Source organism: Delphinapterus leucas, chromosome 19 (assembly GCF_059928025.1).
Source record: "Delphinapterus leucas isolate spDelLeu-1000000601 "Yukka" chromosome 19, BTC_Dleu_Yukka2, whole genome shotgun sequence".
Classification (NCBI taxonomy): Eukaryota; Metazoa; Chordata; class Mammalia; order Artiodactyla; family Monodontidae; genus Delphinapterus; species Delphinapterus leucas.
Window position 1 is genome coordinate 16873720 of NC_143147.1, and position 15579 is coordinate 16889298.

At 43.6% G+C, this 15579-nt stretch overlaps 1 protein-coding gene and 1 non-coding gene across 2 annotated transcripts in view; both read left to right on the forward strand.

Annotated features, from left to right (window-relative positions):
* Positions 1 to 504: 504 nt before the first annotated feature.
* Positions 505 to 15579, forward strand: part of LOC111185952 (uncharacterized) — a 36111-nt gene continuing 21036 nt past the window's right edge. The window contains exon 1 of the transcript XR_016388875.1: positions 505 to 1416. This is a non-coding gene — a transcript (uncharacterized LOC111185952). The remainder of the gene's footprint in view (positions 1417 to 15579) is intronic.
* ZFP3 (ZFP3 zinc finger protein) lies at positions 9361 to 11883 on the forward strand. The gene has a single exon (XM_089900544.1). It carries the CDS (start codon positions 10274 to 10276, stop codon positions 11783 to 11785), a length of 1512 nt encoding a protein of 503 aa, XP_089756670.1. The 5' UTR covers positions 9361 to 10273; the 3' UTR covers positions 11786 to 11883.

The window sequence follows — 15579 nt, forward strand, 5'->3', positions numbered from 1 at the left end:
AGGCAGAAGTGAAAGACCTCTGGGAAGTGGAGACCATAAATTTATTTGGGGGTTCTCCTCCAAAATGTACGATTTTCCCCACCAGCTGTCAGCAGCCTGGGCAAGGAAAATGGACATTTCAACTGATCCAGGGTTAACAAACTTCCAATGCAGTTGCAGACAGTAGGGCAAAGGAGTTAAGGATATTGGTGTGAGAATGGCTAAAGTGATGGACCCTATAGTCTAGGGCCTAATCCCATGAACTCAAGCAAAAGCTTTCTTTGCCCCTTTCTTTCTTTTTTTTCCTGATAGGTTGTGTACTAGATATATACATAATATCACTTTCTGTGAGTAGTCACTCCCTTCCCTATTCCATAGGATTATGGTGAGGCAAACACAGAAGCCTGCCCCCACAATTGGGGCAGACAAGTGCCCCAGATTTGGCTAAACCTACTATCCCTTTCCCCTGAATACAATGATTAGTCCAGGGGTGAGCACCAGACCTAAACAAGGCCAATCATAGTCCTTCCCTGTAACTGATATTTGGGAGGGGTGTCATAGTTTGAGGCAACATTAGATAGGATGGAAGGCTTCTCCTATGCAGTTACCTTTGAAGTGAGACCTGAAAAACAAGAAGCAGAGGAAGTAACAAGCAGAAAGGTGCTGAGTTGAGAAGGGTCAAGCTGTTCAAGAAATAAGGAGGCTAGGGGAGAATGCCGTTCCCATTGCCGGAACCGCTGTACCCTTCACCCTTGACCCGGGTAATTCCCGCTCAACCTTCAGATTTCAGCCCAAACATCACTCCCTCCAGTAAGCCCTCCTTGACGTCAAGAGCGGGTCTCCCTTCGCCCCCAGCAGATGACTGGCCTGTTCCTAGGATGTAGGGGTCTGTGTTTACCAGACTCGTGTAGTTCAAGGGAGGGAGTGACGGGATAAGGGATGCAGGGGGGCGCGTGATCTCTGCCCGGTGAGAAAGCGAAGCCAACTTTCAATTTCTCAAGTCCAGATCAATGCTTGGGGAGCGACAGCAGCGCGCAGAGCGGCCGATCCCAGGGCGGAAGTGCATCCCTGGAGCCTTTCTAGGAAACTCGGAGGACCTAGCTCGTCAGTGATCCTGGGGCTGAAGTGGGGCATCGCCAGGCGCACAGGGCCACTTCAGAGAGCTGGTGTGGCAGGGCAGCGGCGAGATGGGGCTCGGGTGAGCGCGAGAACCGGCGCAAAGCAAGCCTGAAAAGGGTGAGGAGACCCCGGCCTGCCGACCACCTGTTCCTCCTGGGAGTGCGGCGCGCGTTGATTGGCTGGAGTGCCGACCGGGTACCGGAAGTGGCTGATGCCCATAGCCAGTGAAACCCAGACAACAGCTGCGGGTTCTGAGGCAGCGGGCGGAGCAGCGCGGGGAGCCCGCGGGGAGCGCGTGTGGGGCGGTAGCTGCCTGAGGTGAGAACTCATTCTGTCCCGGCCGGGGGTGGAGGGTGCTGCGCTCCCGAACCCCTGGCCCACGAGCCCCGCGAAAACCCGACGTTTAGGCCCGTGCCTGACCCGGGTTCGCTCTGTGACCTTGGGCTTTATGGTCTCCCCACCCCGCACCGGGTCCCCACCGGCACATACCCTGGACGCGGCCAGGGCCCGTCTCCGTCCTGGTTCCCTGCCTGTCAGCCGCTGGCACAGGAGCAGCAGGGACACCCCCTTCCGCGGGGGTGTCCTTACGTGGGGGATGATGGGAGCTGTGGTTTCCTCTGACATTCCATCCCCAAGTAAGCTGCGGGGACGAAATGGCGGGCAGTGTCATAAACTTCAGGCCTCCTGGCAGACTGTGCCCAGGGCCGGATATTGGTTTAAGAGGGTTAGTTACGGAAAGGAGACAGATTTCAGTGCAGAGTTAATAGAGCCTTTTGATTGTGGGAACCAGGAGGACAGAGGAAGAGAGGATAACAGTGCTTTAAATTAAGTGTCATCCAGATTGGCAGAAGGAACTTGTTTTTACAAATAGTTATTGACGTCAGCTATGTGTCAGACACCGATCTAGGCTCTTTAGATACAAAATGAATGAACTATCCAGTTAGTCCTCAAGGGTGTCACAGATTAGTTATGTAAATAAGATATTTACACAAATTCATTTAGCAGGTACCCGAAATGTGCTTGGCGCTGGGAATATCAAGATGAATAGAACATCATCCTTGTTCATGGTCTGAAGAAGGAAGCAGAGATGAAAATAGAGTAACAGTACAATGAGGTAGCTGCAACAAGGTGAAGGAGCCTTAGGGACAGAGAAGAAGACAGAGGGGACTCTCTGTGTCTGAGCTGAGTCTTGTAGATGTTTGTTAAGTGTAAAAGTGGGCAGTAGTATTCCAGGAAGTGGGAATAGCCTGTTCTCAAAGGCAGAGAAGCTTTAAAGAATAAGAAGTGTTTGAACTGCAGCACCCTGAGCATGACTGCAGCTCCCACCTGTCATTGGAGAGCATGGGACAGGAGATGGGAAGGGGCCTGACCAGGAAGGCATGATGAGCCATGTTAAGAAGTTTTTATTCTGTAGCCATTGGAGAGCAGTGAACAGGAAGCGACACGATAACTGTAGTACAAAGAAAGAGGTGAGTGAAATGATGATTCAGAGGACCAAGAGATAACCTCCTTCCTGCAGGTGTAAGTGAAGACTTTGGGGAGGAGGTGATCCTTGTACTGGATACTGAGTATTTAGTAGGATCTGACCTTTCAGAAGTTAAGGGAAAGTATTTTTATGAATTAAGATGCTTTTGTCTATAAGTCACAGGATACAATTCAAGCTGACCTAAAAAATACAAGTGTATAAGCTCTCATAATTGGAAGTCAAGAGGTGAAGTGGTTTCAGGAATGACTGAATCTAGTGGCCCTGCTGGCTCCATTTCCCCTCAGTTTTTTCAGCTCGTCCTGCCTTCATCCACAGCTGGTAGTGAAATGGCAGCAGCGGTTCCAGGCAACAATATGTAGAAGTCTCTTCTGTGGTTCTCTCAGGACGGCAGGAAACTATTCCCAGAAGTTCCCAGCAAACTTCCTCAGAGTATCACTGACCCAGATGAAGGCATTTGTCCATTCCTGAAACAATCCCTACTGTTCTGAACAGTTACTGGCAAGGGGAATGGTATTAACTTAACTGGGTTAACTCATTTGGAGCTCACTCCTGGAGCTCTTGGGTGAGGTCAGATCTCCTGCAAAGAGTGCGAGGCCACTGCAAACTTTTTTGCTCAAATATCCCATAAAATAATTTGAAAAGCTTTGTGTATCCCCTTACATGTTTGTAAGTTGACATCCAAAATATTTCATCATTTTTTCATCATGAATTTGAATAGTTGCAAAGGATGTTACTTTTGGTATGTTATAAATTTTGACATTTCAAAATTAAACGTCATGCCAATTGGCAGGATTCCTGCCCTTGGATCTGTGTGCTCACCACATCCTTCACCCTGTCTGTAACCTCCACTCTTCTCTCCTTCCCCCACTTCATTTGTCTCCCTGTCTCACTTGGTCATCTCAACTGTGTCCTGGCTAACATCCTCAAGTCCCTCACTTTCTCATTCTTCCACCACACGTGTCCCCAGATTCCCAGCCTGCTCTGGGGCTGTCAAAAGTGTTGCTGGAGAAAGTCAGGAAAGCACTCCGATGGGCTGATTTCGCTCCTCTCTACACTGATGTCTCCAGCATACTTGTCTCAGCAAGAGGTTGTAAGGGTGTAACAAGAGAATGTGTGTAAGTTGCTTGGCACATAGTAAGAGCTTTCATTACTCCCCAGAAGGTTAGTGCTCCCCAGAAGGTTAGTGCATCCTCACTTATCTTCTCTCCTTTACCCCAACTCTGCACATGCTACATTGAGGTCAGAATGTTCTTTCTGTTCTTTTTCTTATTCCTCCTATACTTCTTAGTCTCTGAGGCTTTGCTCACCCCATGCTCTGCCCAGAATGCTGTTAAGTGCAGTAGTCTTCAAATGACATATATTGAGGGAGTCCACAAACATTTTCTATAACATCTGTAAGTGCATGGATTGTTGAATGGACATCAGTCTCTAGATCCTTGACTTCAGTTTGTACCCTTGCCTACCACCAGTGTGCTTGAGAGTGGATCTGTGGCCTATAGATTTCTCTTTTCCACCTCCTTTTTCACAATTGCTCTTTTCCTCCTTTACAGAAGAAAGACATACCTCTCACCCATGCCCTCCTTAATTTTACTATGGCATATCACTCTGGGGTGGAAAAACCTCTGGAGTGCCACACAAGGGGACAATTTACTGAGGGAGTAAATGATTCTTGGACCTTTTATAACTCAAGTCCCAATCTTTGCTTTTTTTAAAATTTTTTATTTTTTCCAATCTTTGCTTTTAACAACATTTTAAAAAGACCTAATCAGGCTGTCAGCTGATAGATTATTCAATGATTTTTTACTAAAAATCACAATATGTTTCTGGCAGATGAGTTTAGAGGATTAAGTGATATTGCTATCCCAAGAGATTGCTGTAAACTCTGATTTAGGCAGTTTGGGCAAACTCAGGTCCAGTCACGGTAACTAGGGTCAGTCTGATAAGCGTAATGGAAATGTGACCTAGTCAGTTGTATTATATTCCCTGTCTGCTCCCAGAAGTTTAGGGTAGGGTTGGGGGAGGGGTCAAGTTGGAGGGCAGGAAAAAAGAATGCAGAGCAAGAACTGGCAGTGTTATCTGTAATCCTGCTGCTTTGCACATGTGTTGATCTGCTTGGTGGACCAGACCTTGGTAGAGATGGATGCACCAGACTGAGAGTTAGATAACTCCAGTCACTCAGACTGTCTAACACAGTGGTTCCCAAACCTGATAGGGCATCAGAATCACCTGGGCACTTGTTAAAAATACACATTCCTTTGCCTACTCCTGGAGATTCTGACTCTGAGAGGTCTGATGTGGGACCTGGAAGTTAGTATTTTTAGAGATTTTCCAGTTGACTTTTCTTCATCTAACCTAATTCCAGGCCAAGAATCATTATTTAAGCATTGTTCATTAAAAAAAAAAAAAAAATCTTCCTGCTATGATTGTAAGCCAACTAAACAATTTTTAGGGTTTTATGTGGTGGCTTCTCATGTAGACAGTATGGTCCTTTTGAAGTTTTATTTCTCATGGTTAATTAATAGGTGGATATTTGGTTTATGCATCAGTATTTTGTGAATGAGGATTTCTGAGTGCATTGAAAAAAAAAAATTCCAGATCTGCAGAGTTGAAGACCCTATTCTGAACTATGGAGACCCAGTAGATGCTTGTCATCCCCCAGACTGAGGACCAAGAGTGGTCCTCCTACTCCTAAGATGGCACATCCATCTTATCTCTCTCCAGAAACAACTAATTTCAAATTTAGAAAAGTGGAGAAGTGACAAACATAAGAAATTATGTTTGGAAATTTAAATTTATGCTATGAGTAATAGAGTGTTTCTATATGAGGACGAGGTCTAATGTGTATCTGTGCCTCTGGAAAATCAACCAAAAGGAGAATGGCTTTGGGACTTCCCTGGTGGTCCAGTGGTTAGAACTCTGCGCTTCCACTGTAGGGGGCATGGGTTTGATCTCTGGTCAGGGAACTAAGATCCTGCATGCCGCACAGTGCATCCAAAGAAAATAAAAAGGAGGATGGCATTGATTTGTATATGAGAAGGTGTCTATTACACAAAACAATATTTAACAAATGGCATTAATATCGTGTCACTGGTGGAATGCAAAGTAAAAGAATAGTCAGAGGGGGCAAATTTTAGTTGGGGAAGACTTTCTGGACTAGAATTTTGAACCAGGTGTTGAAGTTGGGGATAGATATACATACCTAACTTCTATGTCTTGCATCTTGTTTTACTGTGGACACGTGATTTTCCATATGGTGTGGGACAGATGTGGGTTTTATGAATGCTGACTTTGCGTGGAGCTTGATGTTGGAAAAGAAGTAACTATAGGAGAGATGCTGGTGAAAAGGAAAGGCCAGCGAGGGGGTCAGAAGTAGATAGGGACTGAAATACCAGCTTGTAGAACTTGTTCTTGGCTGAGCATTAGAGAGAAATTTATTTAAGACAGTGCGTTCTAACTCAAATAGTACGATGGATGAAAATAGCTAAATTCTCTACAATGGATTCTTATGGTTACATAGGTACACATTATCTATAATTTTCAAAAATTTCAGTGAAAAGGAGAAATCCAGTTTTTGTGTGCCTGCCCTTATTCCAGGGGAAAATTAGAGAAGGCGCTGAGTGGAGGAAAGTTGAAGAAGATTCCAGGTCATTTTTAGGGGTAGCACAAAGAGCTTCCAACACTTCAGGATTTCAGTAGGAGATCAGGTTCCTTCCAGGTGTCAGGAAAGAGGGCTTACCAGAGCTGCACCCCTGAGTGATTAGGGAGGCCAGAGGGTATGATCCTGTGGATGACTGGAGGCTGGGCAGAGAAAAGGGGCAGTACAAAGGGCACCCCAAAATCACCCCTTTGCCCTTCCCTCACCACTTGACCCCAGTCTCTCCTGCCTCTCAGGATCTTCATTTCTTCAGTAATCTCATCTTTTCTTCCCTCTTAACCTTTCTCTCTACTGGCACCATCCTTTCTGATATAAACATGTTCAAATCTCTACCATCAGAGAAAATTCTTCTTTGACTTTCTTTGACCATTTACACTACTGCCCATCTTGGTCCTCTCCTTTCACCCAGATTTTTTGAAAGAAGCAGCAAATTAATTAATCAGTCCACTGCCACCTGGCTTCTGCTTCTGTCATTCCATTGACTCTGTTTTTACATGTCATCTGTGACCACCTAATTGTCCCAGCAGACGTTTTCCAGTTCTTATCCTACTGGATCTATCAACTGTGTGTGACGCTTTGTAATTCCCTCTGCCATTGCCTTGGTGACTTATATGACACTTTTTCTGGTTCTTCTCCTACTTCACTAACCATTCTTTCTCTTCTTGGCAGGCTTCTCTTCCTCTGCCTACCCCTTTATCATTAGGGTCCTAACAGGAAACAGGTACTTTGCTCAAATTAGGATAATTTGAGAAGGGTTTATTTGCAAAGAAGTTAATATAAAAGATGTAGGTGTAGGCAGGGTACTGAGGAAAGCTGGGATTGGCAATAGCAGAGTAGTCACCAGCCCTAGGCCAGAAGAGGCAAGAGGTAGGGGAGGGCCTGGAGCCCACAGAGACAACTGGGTAGGATGATTCCTTGAGAGGAGTAATGAACTTCAATTGAGGGACACCATGAACCCAAGGTGATCTCATAGGAAGGAACCAGGAGGATAAATACTCTGACCTCACTGTCCTCCCTCCTTCCAGCCTCCTGCTAGGGCTCCCCATTGGTGGAACACAACTGGAAGCCAGAGGGCCCCTTGATGAGTGCTATATAGGTTACCTTCTGGGGCAGAGAGCAGGGTGAAGAAAAGTTGAAAGATCTGGAGGGGAACATGGAAGTTAACTGGAGTACTCTTCAATGTTGGCCTTGGCTTTCTAGGTTTCTGTCTTCAGTATCTGACAGTTGTCACAACTATACTCATTATTGTCTATGCTGAGTACTCTCAAGTCTGTATCTTTAGTCCTGACTGCTCTAAGCTTTAGACAAATATATTTTGACTGATTCCTTGGTACTTCTGTATGGATGTGTTGAAACTCATCTTGTCCAAAACACAGCTCATTTATCATCTTCCCCCCTAACCTAGCTGCTCCTCAATATTCCCAACCTTGGTGGTATCACTATCCATCTAATTACACCTTCCTTACACCTATATCCAATCATACCCCAAGTCTTAGAGAATTTGTCCTCTCAAGCACTTCTCTAGTCTGTTTCCTCTTCATTCACACTACCACTATTACCCTAGTTAGATCTCATCACCCTTTGCCTTGATGACTGCATCAGACTTCTAACTGATCTCCTTTATGTCCTTGTCTGCTGCTTTCTGGTTCAGCCACTAAATGGCCACTTGTGTATATCTACCTGAAATGCTAATCTGACTTTGAACTGTGTCATTCCTTGGCTTAAAAACCATTCCATGACTCTGCAATATAAGGATGAAGTCCCTCCCATAGCTGCCCCATTCCCCCTTGAGAATCACCTTCTGCAATTAACACTTTTATTGATGGGAGGATTGTGTTGCTCAGATTTGCTGTGGTGCACAGATGCACTGCTCTAGGCAAAGGGCCTCTCCTCTTCAATATTAGCTCCCGGTTGCTTAATACCTGAACAGAAGCTGGGCTCATTTCCCCAGCATTTGGATCTTCTGTGAGGGGACAGCTAAATCCCTGGGGCCATTGTACCAATTAGGAGCAAGTTTCGCTTCATAAATTAAAAAACCATAATAGCTTAAGCAAGGAAAAAGCTTGTTTCTCTGTTAGATAAAAGAAGTCCAGAGGCAGGCGTTCCAGGGCAAGTATGGCAGCTCCACAGAGTCATCAGGGACCCAGGTGCCTTCCTGTTCTTGTCCCACTGTAAGGTATGCTGGTGAACTCATGGTCCAGGATGGCACTTCAGCTATCACTTCATGCCCCAGGCACAGCACAGAAGAGGGTGAAGAAATGTATCCCCTTACTTTTAAGGAGATATCCCAGAAGTCCCTTGTGCTGTCATTTGCATTTTACTGTCTCATTGGCCAGAAGCTAGTTACATGGCCAAATCTAGCTGTAAAGAAGGCTGAGAATATATTTCTTTAGGCAGCCTCATTGCTACAAAAATAAATTCATTATTCTGTTGCTGCTGAGGTGGGGAAGAGTGGAGATTGGGATAGACAACTAAAAATCCTTGCCACAGCCTTTTAGAAGTTTTAAAAAAGTATAGGCTTTAAGATTTATAAAAGTGCTAAGAGGGGCTTCCTTGGTGGCGCAGTGGTTAAGAATCCGCCTGCCAATGCAGGGGACACGGGTTCGAGCCCTGGTCCAGGAAGATCCCACATGTCGCGGAGCAACTAAGCCGTGCGCCACAACTACTGAGCCTGTGCTCTAGAGCCTGCGAGCCACAACTACTGAGCCCACGTGCCACAACTGCTGAAGCCCGCACACCTAGAGCCTGTGCTCTGCAACAAGAGAAGCCACCGCAATGAGAAGCCTGCGCACCGCAGCGAAGAGTAGCCCCCGCTCGCCGCAACTAGAGAAAGCCCACGCACAGCAACGAAGTCCCAGTGCAGCCAAAAATAAATAAAATAAATTTTTAAAAAACTAAAAAAAAAAAGTGCTAAGAAAATTGTATAAAGGGACCAATTAGAATGTTAGTAAGTAAAAATCAACAACATTGCTATATGTATGTATATATATATGTGTATACACACACACACACACACACACACACATATATATAATAACAACCAGTCAGAAAATATAAGAAAAACTCACTAAAAGAGAAGACATACAGAAACGTGATGGATATAAAAACATCAGGGTAAGTTTGGAAATTTTACAAAATTATACTAAAATTTATTTGGAAAAATAGAATAGACAGGAATATTTGAAAAAGAAGACTAACAAGTGAGCACTTTCTCTAACATATTAAAAAATTTAAAGCTACAGTAGGTTGAACAGTTTGGTGTTAGAGAGGGAATAGATCAATAGAACTGAATGGAGCCTGGAAATTGACCCAGATATATATGGAACTTTAGACTATGGTATAGGAGGCATTTCAAATTAGTAGGGAAAATTAGGTATTGATACAATTTAGTAACCATCTAGAGAAAAGCTAGAACCATACTTTATCCAAATATACGGGAGCCAAGGGTGGTTCCTTCTGTCCCTGTTATAGCTAAGTCACATTAACCTTTTGAATAGGTAATGCCTACAACATATACAATCCCCTATTCTCTAGAGCTGGTGAGCGCCACAGAACTGGGCTAAAGATATTTCTTCTTGCTACTCATTTCTGGTTTCTTCCTCTATAAACCCAAAGGTTATATTAGTCATTTTTGTCCCTTTCCCAACCTTTTCCATATACCATCTATTAATATGGCCACAATTTTCCTTAAATGTTTTTATTACCAACCTCAGGTTCTGCCTCAATTCACTGTTAATATTATGGAACTTTTATCAGCATCTTCTTACCATCCATTTCCTATTCTCTCTTTAAATCTTTTCCTCTGATAATTTCCCTCACTCTTCTCAGTCAGCGTCTGCTCTTTGTGTAGCATGTCCACCATAATCCTAAATCTTTCTCTTCTCTTCAACAGCGTCCTGTAATCTCACCAGATACAGAGAGTGCTTTTGGGTGCTGTCAGAACCATGTCAAGCTCCATACTCCCTAGTATTGGCTTCATTTAGCTGTGATACAGCCACTTCACAGACTTACCCTCTCTCATTTCAGATTGTGAGATGGGGACTGAGAACAAGGAGGTAATTCCCAAGGAAGAAATTTCTGAAGAATCTGAACCACATGGGGCAATATTAGAAAAACTTCCAAAGGTGGTTTATCAGGGTCACGAGTTTGGAGCAGCATGTGAAGAAGACATATTTGAGGAGCATTCCAGAGAGTCCACAGAAGAGGTTCTGGAGCAGGTGTCCCCTGAGGAGAGAGACTTTGCATCAGGGTTGATTATCTTTAAGAAATCACCCTCAAGTGAGAAAGACCATGAGAATAATGAAAGTGAGCGAGCCTACAATCCTAGCTCAAACCTGACCACGTACCAGGGAGATACTACGGCAGAGGCAGTTAGCACATTTGCTGCTTCTGGCCAAAACTTCATAGAGAATTTAGGACCTAATAAAACACATAGAAATTCTCTGGGAGAAAAGCCTCATACATGTAAAGAATGTGGGAAAGCCTTTAATCAAAACTCACATCTTATTCAGCATATGAGAGTTCATAGTGGAGAGAAACCCTTTGAATGCAAAGAATGTGGAAAAACATTTGGAACTAACTCAAGCCTTCGAAGGCACCTGAGAATTCATGCTGGAGAGAAGCCCTTTGCTTGTAATGAATGTGGAAAGGCCTTCATTCAGAGTTCACATCTCATCCACCATCACAGAATTCACACTGGAGAGAGACCTTATAAATGTGAAGAATGTGGTAAAGCCTTCAGTCAGAATTCAGCCCTTATTCTACATCAGAGAATCCACACTGGGGAGAAACCATATGAATGTAATGAATGTGGGAAGACCTTTAGGGTTAGCTCACAGCTTATTCAGCATCAGAGAATTCATACTGAAGAAAGATATCATGAATGCAATGAGTGTGGCAAAGCCTTCAAGCATAGCTCAGGCCTCATTAGACACCAGAAAATTCATACTGGAGAAAAACCCTATCTGTGTAATGAATGTGGGAAAGGCTTCGGTCAGAGTTCTGAGCTCATCCGGCATCAGAGAATTCATACAGGAGACAAACCGTATGAATGTAATGAATGTGGGAAAACTTTTGGCCAGAACTCAGAGATTATTAGACATATTAGAATACATACTGGTGAGAAGCCCTACGTATGTAAGGAATGCGGGAAGGCCTTTAGGGGAAACTCAGAACTTCTTAGACATGAGAGAATTCACACTGGAGAGAAACCCTATGAATGCTTTGAGTGTGGAAAGGCTTTTAGGCGGACCTCTCACCTTATTGTCCACCAGAGAATTCATACTGGAGAGAAACCTCATCAGTGTAATGAATGTGCCAGAACCTTTTGGGATAACTCTGAGCTGCTTCTCCACCAGAAAATTCACATTGGAGAGAAACCTTATGAATGTAATGAGTGTGAGAAAACATTCAGCCAGCATTCCCAACTTATCATACATCAGAGAATTCACACTGGAGAGAAGCCTTATGAGTGCCAAGAATGTCAGAAGACCTTTAGTCGGAGTTCTCACCTCCTCCGACATCAAAGTGTTCACTGTATGGAATGATCTGCAAAGCATGAAAGCCTTCTGTGGAAAAGCTGAAGTCAGACTTATTGTTCTCAGTCTGTACCCCAAGTTCTCAGATCAAATGAATAGACAGAACCTCCTCTGTCCTTTCACTGATTTTTATTTAAACAGTTGGTCAAAAAGGATGAGGCACTTTTATGAACTATTCATTGAGAAGTTTCAGTGTACTGAGTTAAATCATAAAAGCTGTTTCAGGCCTTACTTCTCCACTATCCCTTTTTCCTTCCCTTCCTCCCTCCCCACTAGTGGATCACATAACATTAGGGGTCTTTACTGGCCATCTAGCCCAAATTGTTACTGTTCAGGAAAAATGGAGGAACATGATTCCACCACTTCCTAGGAATGACAGAGTTGACCCCTCGAATATTACCCCTGAAATGTTAAAGTCATGGCCTAGAAGACACACCTCTCTCTTTCCCACTGTTTAGCATTGGAATTTAGTAAGCTTTTATTAGCTTCGAAATCTTCCAAACTTGCTATCAAGTTCCCTTGGAAGATGGCAGCATTAATGAAGAAGCGGGAAGCTTGAGTCATTTCCCATCTCCTGCTAGGCTTCCTTAGTCATCTGAGAGGGTGCCGTGATAGAGGAAACTGACAAGCAATTTATAGGATTGTAAGTGAAGGCCCTCAGAATCCAGAGGGGCTGATTAGCAAGGCCAGGGGATAAACAAGTTTCTGCATGGGCAGAAGCAGCTCTTTTGCAGCTCTTTCTCATTTCAGAGCCGTTCAGACTGAGTGCTCCCAAGAACTCTGCTGCATTCACTTTGGGCCCCAGCTTGTGTTGCTGCTGACAGATCCTGTGTCAGGAAATAACAAAGAGGACTGCAGCTTCATTGTCACTAGGCACCTGGCCACAGTGATGAGCTGGTTCACCTGACTGACCAGGACCCTGCCTTGCCAAAGCACTTAAGCTCCCATGACCTGGGCCCCACTGCTGGGGTCCCTGGCTAATAGGCCAGGATGTGACAGCCTCTTCTCAGTTTGCCCTTGGCTTTGGAATTCTCTTTCTTCAGCATTTCTACATGTGTTTTCTGTGTTCTCTTACGTGTTTTTATTTTTTCTTCAAGGAAACACATCCTCAATTTTTCATGTGTCAATGTTTCTGAGGCAGTGAATGGTAGTGGGAATTGCACTAACAGGGATCCAGCTTGCTTGGGGTCTGGTCTTAGAACTAGACCTTGAATAAGGCACTTCACCTGCTGATCCCTAATTTCCTCATCTGTAAAATGAGGGGAGTTGAACTAAGTGATCTCAAGTTTCAGCTGGCCCAGTAATTCCTTTTTTCTTTTTAAAAAATTTAACTTTATATATCTTCAGTGTTTTATTCTTTAATCTCTTTATTACACTAATACTAATCACTAGTATTTATTGAATTTTTACTATGTGCCAGGCACAGTGCCAGACAGTTTACATTTTTGTTTTCACAGCCTCCCTATGGTGTGGGTACTCTTTTTTTAAAAACAAACAAAACGGCTTTATTGAGGTATAATTTACATACCATAAAATTCACCTGTTTAAGTGTTCAGTTGAATGCTTTTTAGTTAATTTACAGAGTTGCACAACCATCAGTGATGTGGGTTCTCTTACACCAATTTGAAAGGTGAGGGGCAGGGGAGAAGTCAAGTAACTTGCCCATGATCACACAGCTGGTAAGTGCTAGAGCCAAGACTCCAGCCCTGAGCGGTGCTCCTAAGCACTGTGTGGTACTGTGAATAGGTGCGTGCATTACTGCCTTATTCGAAATCCTTTGTACATTTTCTATTCATTATTAATTACTACATGAATTTGAATATAATGGATTTAAATCATGTCCTTGGAAACATAACTGGTCATAGCCAAAACCCATCAAGTGGGTTTATTCTGTACCCCAATATGTGCCCCCACCCCCGGGCTCATGCTCTTGGCTTGAGAAAAGGGCTGTACAAGTAAAACAGTTGATGGGGACTTCCTTGGCAGTTCAGTGGTTAAGACTTTGCCTTCCAATGCAGGGGTGTGGGTTCAATCCCTGGTCGGGGAGCTAAGATCCCACATGTATCAAGGCCAAAAAACCAAAACATAAAGCAGAAGCAATATTGTAACAAATACAGTAAAGACAAAAAAAAGTCCATATCAAAACAAACAGAAAAAAGCTGATTACACAGTTTCCACATCCTTCCAGGTACCTCTGTCTCTAGTAGTTAGACGTTAGTAGAAGTTCTTTAACTCATCTCTTTCCATAGGGTGTTTACAAGTGCAGTGTGCTCTCATTCCTTTTTTCATCACTCAAGCTCAAATTGAATTATACCCAAACATATCTTTCTCATGTGAAACCTGGATGTTACTTATTCCCTTACCTTCTTATTCCTGTGTTTGAATATTTTATTTGCACATTCACCCCTTGCCAGCCCTTAATATAGAACTCAGCACCTCTTCAAGCTCCCCAGAAAGGATCCCCTCACAGAAACATATCCATGAGTAATACGGACTCTACTCAAGATTCTGGTGTGTAAGAGGTGGAGAAGGGGGTTTGCATCCTACTAGACATCTCGTTCTCAGCAGTCCCTTCTTTGCCAAACCGCCACTGAAGATTTTTCTCTTTGTCCTCCCCTCTCAGGGCTGTCACCTCAGCTCCTTTTTAGGCCCTTCAATAACAGACCGCTCATTGGAACACTAGAAGGCAATTTAGTGAACAATTTTTGTTGTGCCTGATCATATTAAGGGAAGAAGTTCTCACCTCTCATTCTAAAAAGAATTTTCCAACATATATTAATTCTTTCCCAAGAGAAATTCTGGTGAATGAAATTATTTCCACCTTGTTATATACACTACACACACATCCTGTAACCTCACTACCTGCCCTTATCCACCTTACACCCAGCTAGCTCAGAAATATTTCTCTCTTTTCCTTGTTTGCCCCCTCCCCCTCAATTTTCTTAGGAGCCAAAATCTGACCATAATATAATTGACTGGTAGTCATAATCTAGTGCAAGTAGAATTCTATCAAGGAAAGTAAAGATGTGAATTTTCTTAATTTTAGACCCATTAAAAATACCAGGCCTCACAATCTCAAAAACCTACCAAAATACCCAGAAATACCCTTCAGAATTTTTGCAGACCTAACCATGTACATTTTCATCCTTCCCTAATTAAACAGTTTTACTGGTATATTAACACTTTATGTAAATAAAGTATTTCTTTACAATTTTACTGATTTGATGCCTTTCTAAGTATATTCCAAAGTACATTGTTTCATTATGGTCTTAATATGACTTTGTATGCCATTTTCCTGCCATCCTATACATTTCACCTTAGTACCCCAACATGTGCTCTGGTAGCTTCTGGTTTTACGTAAGCTGTTCACTCTGTCCTTTTATTTATTTTTTAAAAAAAATTAATTATTTTTGGCTGTGTTGGGTTCTCATTGCTGCGTGAGGGCTTTCTCTAGTTGCGGTGAGCAGGGGCTACTCTTCGTTGCGATGCGTAGGCTTCATTGCATGGCTTCTCGTTGCGGAGTATGGGCTCTAGGTTCGTGGGCTTCAGTAGTTGTGGCATGCAGGCTCAGTAGTTGTGGCACACAGGCTTACTTGCTCCACGGCATGTGGGATCTTCCAGAACCAAGGCTCGAACCCGTGTCCCCTGCATTGGCAGGCGGATCCTTAACCACTGAGCTACCAGGGAAGTCCTGTTTACTCGGTCCTTGATCTTCTGCTTTGCTTGGTGAGGTCTTTTATCTTTCATGACAGGGCAAATGTTACCTACTTTGTTTATCTAGATAGATACAGTTAGTTTTTCAG

Bases quoted from the DNA above. Each gene is read 5' to 3' on its own strand.
- ZFP3 (XM_089900544.1), top strand. From the start codon at position 10,274: ATGGGGACTGAGAACAAGGAGGTAATTCCCAAGGAAGAAATTTCTGAA.